Below are 11378 nucleotides of genomic sequence, written 5' to 3'. Positions count from 1 at the left end.
TGCCACGGCGATCCAAAGCCGCTCCATAGTAGTGCGTATGGGCCAGTCAATGGGTCGCCCCTACAGACTGCACAATGTGATGCAGAGTTTTTGCAGCCCTGTCGCTTTGTCTCGCGCCCCTCTCTAAAGCTGATTGACAGCCCGCAGGTCCACTGGGAGCCAGTCGCACACAGAAACACAATGAACTCAGAACAATAACAAGAGTTCACCTTTGCTACATTTGTGACCAACACGTATCCTTTGATAATGACATTTAGGCAAAAAAGACAAACATTCAAAACAACCGTTAAATATCCATATATCATTTATTATTTATTTATAAACTTGTATTTTGCAATGGTAAAAATGCAGTCTTCCCGACAATCATGTTTTCATTTTTAGACAAATTGTGATTCGAGTGGGTGTCGATTCGTGTGAATGCAGGAAAGAGTTCTGTTCCTGTGAATAATATTTTTACCGTTCTTTTTGACTTGACTTACACTACATGCAGATGTATTGGTAGAATCATTTCTCAACCATACGTAACAACAAGAAGCACATATTGTGGAACTGAAAAAAAATGGACTGGCCAAAAAGATCCTGTTTGGATAAACAAAGATAAATGTCTGACCTAACCTGTGGCTTCGTTCCTCAGATCCATCTGAGCTGAACAGAGTAGGCAGAGCACAGAGCTCCAACTTGGACTTTTTGGTGAGGGGGTGGAAATTCTCACAACAGCTGAAGTTGTGTAACCAAAAACACACACACACCAAGAGGGAAAGAAAAGAAATTAAAATAAAACCTCATCCATTTCCTCTAATGTAGAAACAATCTAGAGCACTGAGGCCCTACTATCTTTAAGGCTTCTCCAGTTTCTGCCTCAGCTATTACAAGGCTTAATAAAAAAAAAAAAAAAAAAAAAAAAAAAAAAAGGGCATGTGAGTTTAGGGACACTAATGATCTACCGTCAACAACCAAAAAAAAACGCTAGAATAAAATCAAGCTTGTTGATGACAAAAATCTCACCAATGCACAGTACACATTCCAAAAAATGTTTCCTGCTTTCCTTGAGTAGATTCTTCTGCACATAGTTTTTTTGACCATTTTATCTTGAATTGAATTTTAAAAGCCTTTGCACTCTGCCTTCTCTATGCATGGCTGGAGGAATTTTCAAACTGGATCTGCATCAGAGATTTCAGTGATGGATTAGTTTTGACTGACTTATTGAAAACGTAACAAACACCAACCTGTCCATTCAAAATTATCTATACAGTTCAGCATTCCTAACAATTAAGTTAAACCACTTAACCGTTTTATTTTGTTCTCATGTTAATGAGACAACATGGCTTTAGTGAATTTTAGCACTCTTACTAATGTTGAATGAGCAAAAACCTTCTTTATTTAGGAATTTCCGATATCCAAACCCAACATAAACTAAAAATCGCAATGCAAAACTTGTTCACTCATTAAGTATCTGAAAGAAAAGGTGCCTAAAATTAAAGTCTGTAAAATGACAGATGAGAGAAAGCATGCAAAAACATTTCTTTCTTAAGCAACTAGTCTGGTGCTACACCAAACACTTATTTTAGTTCACATTTGCCTGAATCTTTATTCTAAATACTGCTCAAAATTAAGATTGAAGCAGTTTGTCAGTGTGTCATTTTTTTCAAAAAGGGGAAAGTGAAAGAAACTAACACACATGTCAGATTTTAACTATGTTGATTAGTCAAGTCCAAAAAATGTGTTTGATCTGGGCAACCTCAAGGCTATATTCACGGCAGGGACACGGGAGCTTCTGGCAGTATCCTGAAGTCACAGACGAGCAGAGTCCTGAGTCTGTGCTCATCATCATCATCTCAGCACTCTGTTCTGTAGCATTGTTTCTTTAAACACCTCCAGTGTTTTGCTTCAGCACAGTAACCAGCACATCTGAAATGGACAAAGGGTTTTGTTGTGAGACGGCACGAGTCGGCGGCCGTCTCTCAGTCAAGTTAACGCGTGGAGAGGGGAAGCAGGCAGAGTGGGAGAGCTTGCTCAAACTAGCAGGTTTTTTGAGCTAGTAAAGCACTGGCTGCTCCAACAGGGGGAAAGAGAAGGGTTGGCAGAGAGTCTTTGTCTGTCTTTTAATTGCCCTCACTCCGTCCGGCTGCTTCCACTCACTGCTGCTCTTCTTCTTGCTCCTGGGCCTGCTCTGGTGTGTCTTCGTGCTCTTGGGGCTGGGCTTGTGAGGGTTCCTGAGGTGCTGGTGGTGGTGGTGGGGGAGCAGGGGCGGGGGCAGGAGGGCGGGGTGGGGCTATGATCTGGTGCTGGCGCTGTCTGTACGCGATGACCGTGCCTAACAGCAGGGCAATGACCGTCATGAGGTAGAGGTCCCACTCCGGGCCCAGCAGCTGGTCCAGGTCCACCTGAGTGATCAGCTCATTTAACTGGACAGGAGCCCAGGCCAAATGGGGGGCGGGGGGGGGGGGGAGAAGAAAAGACACATTATGATTAATTTCAGTTCCCCTGTTTATGAGGGCTTTTAACTCACTTAATTTACATTTCGGATCTTTCTATTTCAAAAGCCAAGTTGTCACAGCTCCAAGCTTGAGAACTTAAAAGAGGAAGTAACTCACGTTAAGATCCTGCATGTACTGCAGAGTGTACACCAGGCCCAGCTTGCACAGGGCGAGGAAGACTGGGACCTGGGCATCAGGACTGGCTTCAGCCGCCATGTCGTAGAACCGCTTGGCTAAATGGATGTCCTGCAGAAACACGTGAACAAATTCAGGATCACAAATCAGTCTGTGCTTCTTTGAATTTACAGCCGAAATGTTGTTGATTGTTCAATAGTCACCAGTGACCATAGTGTCAGTGCCCACCTGTTTGATGCCGAGGCCTTTCTCGTGCATGTAACCCAGGTTAAACATGGCCTGGGCGCTGTGCTGCTGCTGCTCTGATGCCAGTCTGTAGTGGATGACAGCGGTCTCATAGTCCACATCCGTCCCGTAGCCGTAATAGTGGTAGTCCCCGAGTTTGATCCGTGCCACAGTGTAACCTGGAAATGACAATTACATTAGTCAACTCAGGGATTGGTTAGCATAAGACAAATTCAACTGGCTATCTTTATTTAAACCAATCGTACCTTAATTCCCTGACAAAGAAGAAATGCTTTAAAAATTGTGCACAGACGTAAACAAATGAGGGAGTGTGTGAGGACTCACCTTGGGCTGCAGCTCTTGTCCAGTGCAGCAAAGCACGAGGGTAGGTCTCATTCTCAGTGAAGAGCTTTGCTCCTTCTGTTAAAAAAATTATTGAAAAAGAAGACACACATACACATTAACATTAAAAAGTTAGGATGATACTTTTCCTCAAGTTGGAAGGTTAATAATACTTTTGGGAATACATCCGGGCGACTATCTACCTCAGTGTCAGACAGTTTTCCAATAGTGAGACTAAAACTATATCGGTTAATAGGATTTCAATCTGATATGCTTTTCACTTTAACACAGGTTATTTCCTTCCTGTCATAACACCAATGTCCAGGTTTTTCTTACTCTGGTCCAGAATGAAGGCCACGTTGCTCTGGGCCACCTCGTAGCCCTGCTCAGCCAGTAAGAGATACTGGATCAGCGCAGCGTCCGCCTCTCCCTCTTTAAAGCTGCCGTAGGCCGCCATGAGACGCTCTGACCAGCGGCCGCGCTCACACACGTTCTTGAACAGCTGGAACAAGGATACACTTTTCAACTCGCAAAACGACACACGAGTGTGAAGAAAAATCAAGGGACTGCAGATGAAAACAAGCTTTAAGCTAACTCCGGTGCGTTTATATTTTTATTTGTCTAATGAATGTTAATTAATGTACCCGGTCCCCTATTTCAGATAAAGACTTTGAATAATGGAGACTAGAATGAGGAGCTTCATACAATATGTGGCAGCATTTGGGATTTAAAGGATTGGAGTGATTGCTGAACACAGCAATCACTCCAATCCTAGATTCTCCTCATTGCAACATATAGGAGAATAGAGCAGCAGCACCAGGGTGTCTCACCTCCACAGCAGTGTGACAGGAGCGCATCACACCGGTACCAGTAGCATGCATCTGGGCCAAGTTGTAGAAGGCCAGGATGTGGCCAGCCTGGGAGGCCAGGTTGAAGAACTTAAGAGCCTGCTTGTAGTCCCGCTTCACACCAATGCCATCTGAGGAACCACAGGAAGAAAAACATTGATGAAACAACATGATTAAAATAGAGGAGAAAATAAGTATTCTAGTCAAAGGAAATTTAAATGATGTGAAGAAACCCACAAAGAGATTGAGGGCGAGTATAAATAAATATTGAGATGCAGTACTGAGAATTACCAGACAGACAACAACGTGTACATGGACAATGATAAACAGATGCACAAACTTTGGCCTTAACACTCACTGTAATACATGGTGCCCAGCTGGAGTTGTCCGTCCACCCAGCCCTGCTCTGCTGCCTTCTGGAAGTATTTCAGAGCCAGCTCATAGTTCTGAAGACACAAACACACAATTCTCAACATGCCGTTTCTGGAAGCTTGCTTTGAAAATGAAAATTGTGTCATCCAAGTGAGCAATAACTACTACTGATATGTAAATATAACGTTATTTCTAAAGCCCAAAAAATGTAGCTGCCTGGTTAGCAATACAGTGAGCTTCCCATGATTGCATCTTAAACTAAGTCATGAAATTCAAAAGGTTTCTCACCACTTGGACACCTCTTCCATAAAGGTAGGCCATGCCCAGGCCACTCTGTCCCACTGGATTACCCTGAATGAAAAAAAAAAAGCATTAAGGCGTACAGTATTAGGAGGAGTTTATGGCAGTTCTACCTTTAATGGTTAATAAGGGTTAATGAGCCAGTTTTTAGAGAGCGATAAAGAAATTAGTATACATTGCAGCTTTATTCTTACCAAGTCAGACGCCTTCTTAAAGTACTGCAGGGCCGTCTCGTTGTTCTGAGAGAGGAACTCACTGCCTTCTGAGTACATCTGAAGGAGAGAAGGAGTCACATCTCTTATAGATCAAAAATGTAATGCAGTGCCTCAAATACCAATGCCCTGCTCAGCTCTGTTAAAACAGCAATGCCGAATCATTAATTTTATTTATTTTGGACCAATTCTCTGTACTCCAACTGTTTCTCAAGTTCTCAAAAACATAGACAAAGTTAAGTTTGGCTAAGAGAGACAGGAGCAGCATGATAAATGTTTCCCACCTTGCCGAGGAAAGCCATAGCATGTGTATTCCCTGCATTTGCAGCCTGTGTGAAGTAGTCATACGCCCTCTGTTGGATAGGAAGCATCAGAAATACATTAACTGCTGAAAATTACAATCATAATCATCACTCAAAATAATCTTCTTGTTAAGAAGATGTCACCTGATGATTCTGCTCTACTCCACGTCCTCCATGCAGGTGCAGCTGACCCAATCCCAACTATCAGGGAAAACAAAGAACCTGGTTAATGTCAATGACACATCATTAGAATTATAGATATATTTGTAAAAAATGAAATAAAAATACTACAGCTACATTTCAGATTGACACTCTAAAGTCACACAATAAAGAACTGTCCTTCCTGTTATTAAGTAAATGTAATGCATTTGCACGCATTGTGAAAATATTTCCACAAATATGGTAATTCACTGCTGTAATTAACTGAACTATGAATATGACTGACCATTGTTACATGTTGCTTCCCCTTCAGGTTTAGTTTAAGCTTCATGGCCAGTAGACGAATTCAAGGACAAAAACTGTTACTCTTGGCAGAAAATGTTCTGTAACCAAGTCACAGCTACCGGTGGAATTTCTATATTAGCCTAGACATTTTAAAATGGATTTTAATCATCTCACCAAAGTTTTGGCTCTCAAAAAAAGTCACAAAAGTAGGAGCAGTATTTTGAGATCTGTTTGAAGAGGAAAGCATGCAGTTGTCTACCACATTGTTAGTTCTCTTAATAACACCCAATACAGTAATTCCACAATTTGTTTTGGTCGGGCTGTCATACATTTGATTCAGATATATGTGCAATAAGGGGAAGTGTGTGACATCACCTCATCAGTGCAAAAATAAGTTGAAATTATTTTTGTTCTTTATTGTTGCTGCATTGAAAGAAGGGCACTTATTGATGATGACACTACTTTTACCTGCGCTTGTACGTCTCCTTTCTCAGCTAGGAACTGATAGTACTGGATCAAGTCCTCCTCCAACATGCCACTGGTAGACCCCGGGTTCTCCACCTCATCCAGCAGTCTGATCCTCTGCACCGCCGAGCCGCCTGTCAGGGACACGTCACTGGCCACTGGAGGGGGTGACAGAGGGGAGAGTTAGTTATTTTCCAAACAAGACCCAGAGCATAACACCTGAATGTTATACTAAAAGGTTGTAGTAAATCCTCACCCGAGTTAGCCACGAGCCTGTAGTGTGTCAGTGCCGACTCGCAGCTCTGGGGAACACCCACACCTCCCCAGTATCTGTATCCCTAATGAAAAAATAAAGAGGAAATGTCTATTTTTTTTGTACTTAAACACTAAGTTGACTGTAATTGCTCCACTCACATATAAACTCACCAGAATCATATGAGCAACCAAGTTTCCACCCAGTGCACCGAATGTATAATACACCAAGGCCTGCGAAACAAGAGTGTAGGTAATAAGTGAGGCAGACATTTGATGACATTGTTTTCATTAACATTTTTTCCCAAGGTAATTAACAATAATTGCATTCACTCTAAGACATAACTTCAGTCAAAAGTACCTTAGCCTGACTCGAGTTAACTCCAAGTCCTGCTGCGTACAGAAAGCCAAGAGCCTGTTGAACAGTAAACAAAGCATAGGGATTATCTAAGCGAAAGAAATATCAGCATATTAAATAAGATGTCCAGTCACAATGGATTCAACACTGTTCTCAAGTGAAGCATCAATATTTTTATTTTTCATGAGATCTTTACCGTCTGAGCTTTAGGCGAGCCCTCCACGGCAAGCTTCTCAAACATTTCTTTGGCCTTGGTGACGTTCTGGTTCATGTAGTCTCCAAACAACATGGCGTACGCCACCTTCTCCATAGCTTTCTGGTGGCCTTGCTCTGCTACTTTCAGCAGCTTTTCGTATAATCTGAGAGAGTGGTTGGACAAGCAGATGTAGAGCGGGTAAGGAGTGAGTAAGGATGTGCTGAGCAAAGTCACATGGTAGTCACGCATGAAATAGATATAGCCATACCAAATCTACATTTACAATCAAATAATCATGTCTTCTTAAAAAGTAAACACGCAATGAAAAGATTCTTCATAAACTCACGGCTAAATTGGCCGTAAGTACCAGTAAGTTTTAATTTGCTGTGTTTCAAAACAAACAATTAGACATATTTTTATCAATTTGAGTGAGCTTATATGAAATAAAAAAACCACCCTATCTTATTGCCTCATCTTAATTTGATTATTTAGTTGTGCTAATGTGACGAAGTTGATGCGGTAACAAGATCCTTGATATATTTGGGTTGTACCCACATGGCTGAATGCACCTATTGTAAGTCGCTTTTGATATAAGCATCAGCTAAATACAACGATTCGGTCTTGCTAAGATTAAATGGCCATTCATTTTTCATCATCTTTGTCAGATTTTAAGACTCTGAGGCTCTGAGCTCATTTCAAGTCTGGGAGAAAACTGGGAAGTTATTATTGCAGACAAGGCAAGCTATTAGAGAAAGGGACATTTTTTACATTTGTCAACACCTACATTTATTATTATTTTTCTAGCAACACCAGATGCCTTCAAGACAGAAAAAACAAAAGCAGATTGATAAAAAAAAAAAATCGAGGGAATAAAACAGAAACTTACTCTTTCTTCTGGGTCTTCCTGGTGGTGGCATTGAGCATGCGCAGGACATTTTGATACTGTTCCTCAACCTCCTCGGCCTGCAGTCTCTGCTGTGCCTGTTCCTCCGCTGAGGGAAAGAGGAGAAGCCAATAAGAACATGCAGATTAAAAAACAAGGTAAAGTAAACTTCAGAAGCAGAAGGGGACAAGAGTTATTTTGGAAATGAAAACATGTGCTTTCAGTCTAGTTTCCATCATCTGTTTCAGTAGCTGTTGAGCTTTTTTAAAGGCATTTATTTTGATGAGCAAACAGATGATCAGTCCTCAAATTCTTTAACAATTTATGTTTATTTATTGGTTCTGTGTGGAAAAAACACTGCACTATTTGAGGCAGATAAATGGCTTAATTTTGACTTCAAAATAAGATGCGAAAGGTAGTTAGGTTAAATTTGCCACATTTGCAGTCAAGGTATAAAGTTGAGGACTTACTCTCACAAAAGCCCCATTTCTTGTCATGGTCATAGTCGTAGGTTGTGGCACACCACAGCCGCCCATCACCCCGTCCGTCAATGGTACAGTCCGAGTACTCGGTTCCCTGGAAGAGGAATGGGAAGATGCAGGGCTCTCCATGGGCTGTGCCTCCATTCACAATAGGAACTGTAGTTAAAAGAATATATATATAAAATATGTCATTACAGTAGATGTAACAAATAAAAATAAAATATTAAATAATAATAGGAAATAGCATGTAGAAAATATATTTCCAGGCACTTTGTGATCCCTTTTATTCAGTGAAACAACGGTTGTAGGGGGCGCCCTTAGCTCAGTTGGTAGGGCGTGCCCCCCATGGGCCTTGGCCAGCAGCGGATGCGGGTTCGATTCCAGCCCGCGGTCGTTCTCTGCATGTCACTCCCCTCTCTGCCCCATTTCAACTCTGTCTCTACACTATCAATAAAGCATAAAAATGCCAAAAAAATATCTTAAAAAAAAACAAAGGTTCTGGATTTATAATTTCAAATTGAAAATACTGAAGCCTGTACATTTTTTATAAATCAGTCAGAAAATCTCATTCTTCACTCAGCTCAATTTTATACCGTGCAAAATGGCTGCAAATGAAATGATGTAAATGGTTGCAAGAAGAGCCACAGGTGCAAGGCGCTGTTCATTTCTCATGGGGTTTAATCTTTTACCCAATCTTGTGCTGCCCTGAAACCACACGTGTATCTGTTCAGTCTGCAAAAATGGAAACAGGTTAACCTAACCGGTCACGCCTCAACAAAGCTGGCGAAATGAGACATGTTTCATTTAAAAAATGAGATGCGATTTTAGACAAGGTGAAAACCCTGAGGGGCTCTGAAACATTACACTGACATTTCTTCAACGCATTTCAATTGGTTTACAGTCAGTGGTTATATTTCAAACTGCTAAGTCCAAGTATCCCACTCAAATTTCAATTAATTTCAAGATTATCACCAAAGTCGAAGTCTTACAGGATGAACAACTGAATTAAAGATCAGCTCTCATGATCAGGGGCACCTGTAGCATGTACATTTTATAGAGTTAAAGTCTCTATTCCACTATTTCAACCATAACTTGCTTTAATTTATAAAACCCTCTGCTCTTAAGTCAGTCTCCTACTTGTGACAAAAAGCAAACAGCTCAAGATCTGGATGTGAAGATATCTATGTTCACCAAGAAAACAAACTGTGGCCATAAAAATAAGAGTGTGTGTTTGGTAGTCAAAACAGAGAAGCAACAAAATAATAATAACACACGTTTAAAGTTTTCAAGCACTTGATTGAATTGAGTTTAAGCTTGAAGTAAAGTATATACAGTTCAGTACAGTTTTTGAGCTCAAATTTAAGTCCATACCCTCTTTCGGTTTCTCCACAACGGGAGGAGGTTGTTCAGGCAGGTCCTCCTTCTCCTCTCCCTCTAGTCCCTCCACTGGTGACTGTTTCTCTTCTTCTGGCTGGGAGACTTTGTGACGAGGGCTCACAGAAGCACCAGACACAATTTCTGATGCCAGACGGACGTCTTCCTCTTCAGAGTCCGGTTCATGGTAAGACTGCAGAGCGAAAATAAAAAATATTGTAAAGGAACTGATTAAAGGGAGCAAAACACATTGCCTATTAAAATGAATTGAACAAGGCAAAAGATTTGGATGGCTACCTTGCAAAACAGCGATGAACTTTTTCCCTAAAGTCTTGCTGCACTGTTATCTGCTGCTCACTCTAAAATGTCTACTTTATAGTGTAAGAAAAAGTAAGCACTAGAACATTTGGGATTCACTTGTACCTGATGAATAGCCATTTTGGGGTCAAAACATTGTACTTACCATAATGTAACAAAAAAGAGGGTTTATACAGTGGTGTGATTTGTTTGGAAAATATAAACAACAGTTCTAATTGTATGCGAGTCAATTTCTTGACAAAATCGTCCTGCTGAAAATGTACAACAGAATCTGGTTGACAGCAAGTTGAAGGAATATTTCAAATAGATTTTCACTAATGGCTTGTAGTGTCAACATATCAAGTAGACTTATTGGTCAAGGCAATCATCACCAGGGTTTGTTGACATGACTTAAAGACCATTATCACATTGTCCTGTCGTGCGTTAGCCTTCAGGGCCAAAGGTACGTACCTTTAGCTCAGGTCCTTCATTCCCGTGTTGCTCTTCCTCTGAAAATAAATAATATGGCAGAAGTGAAGACTGTTAACTTGAGATGGAAAAAGCTGCTTGAAACAGTTGAATAAACGAACATGTATTAGCCAGTTGTGTAACAAAACTGGCATACTTACCAGCTGTTATTCCACTGACGAAGACTACCAGCAGAAATGTCAGAAGACAAAACGATCTTGCCGTCTTTGAATACCTCTTACAGCCCATTGTTGACAAGCTAACAACCTGCTAGCTGTAGCAGTTGATTTTTCTACCGATAAACATTCAGATACAGAGGTGTCACACTATGACACGTAGCATGAATTAACTGACACGCACGCTCAACAAAACGCAGCCGTATTCTCTCTTGTTAAATTCTGATTAATTTTAGCTACTGTATCTGTCAAAACCTACAGTCTATGGTCAAAATCAACAGAGCTTATATACAGTCTATGCACCATAGCTACGCTAGCAGAGTAGTGTCCGACTGAATTGATGTTTAGCTAGCTAGCAAGCTCGAGTAACAAAAGAGCAACCAAACAGCACAATATTTACATCAGACGGAACTTCGTGGTCTAAGAATTGGTTGCCGAGAACTCTTGGTACTTGAAAATATCCGAGTTTAACGGCCTGTCGCAAAAATCTTTAACCTTCGTATAATATCAACCGGATAACTACTTAGCTACCTATGTTAAGCCCCCTACTACAGATAGACACTTCCTAGCCTTGCAATTCAACCAATCACAGCGCGTTTAGTTTGACAGTAGCCAATTAGCGGGAGGCAAAGATGTTTCAGCGAATCAGGTGCGTACACAGTTATGTTCCTAATTGATGGTTTGTACACGACACCAAAACACGTTTTGACGATAATAATCATCTGAAAGAAGGAGGTGGTCGTCTTGGACCGCACAAGCATGGTACATCC

At 41.1% G+C, this 11378-nt stretch overlaps 1 protein-coding gene across 1 annotated transcript; it reads right to left on the bottom strand.

Annotated features, from left to right (window-relative positions):
- Positions 1-296: 296 nt before the first annotated feature.
- On the bottom strand, positions 297-11137 carry sel1l (SEL1L adaptor subunit of SYVN1 ubiquitin ligase). The gene is made up of 21 exons (XM_080048352.1): positions 10594-11137; positions 10436-10473; positions 9665-9860; positions 8282-8449; positions 7815-7920; positions 6929-7091; positions 6736-6789; positions 6549-6608; positions 6379-6460; positions 6126-6280; positions 5358-5414; positions 5196-5264; positions 4894-4971; positions 4688-4750; positions 4386-4473; positions 4010-4158; positions 3516-3681; positions 3183-3257; positions 2841-3016; positions 2595-2723; positions 297-2405 (listed from the first exon to the last, which is right to left on the bottom strand). Exons 1-21 carry the CDS (start codon positions 10679-10681, stop codon positions 2136-2138), a joined length of 2430 nt encoding a protein of 809 aa, XP_079904478.1. The 5' UTR covers positions 10682-11137; the 3' UTR covers positions 297-2135.
- Positions 11138-11378: the final 241 nt, after the last annotated feature.

This window comes from Ammodytes marinus (genome assembly GCF_949987685.1).
Source record: "Ammodytes marinus genome assembly, chromosome: 19".
Classification (NCBI taxonomy): domain Eukaryota; kingdom Metazoa; phylum Chordata; class Actinopteri; order Uranoscopiformes; family Ammodytidae; genus Ammodytes; species Ammodytes marinus.
The sequence above is the reverse complement of the archived record's forward strand: the minus strand, read 5'-3'. Positions and strand labels throughout refer to the sequence as shown.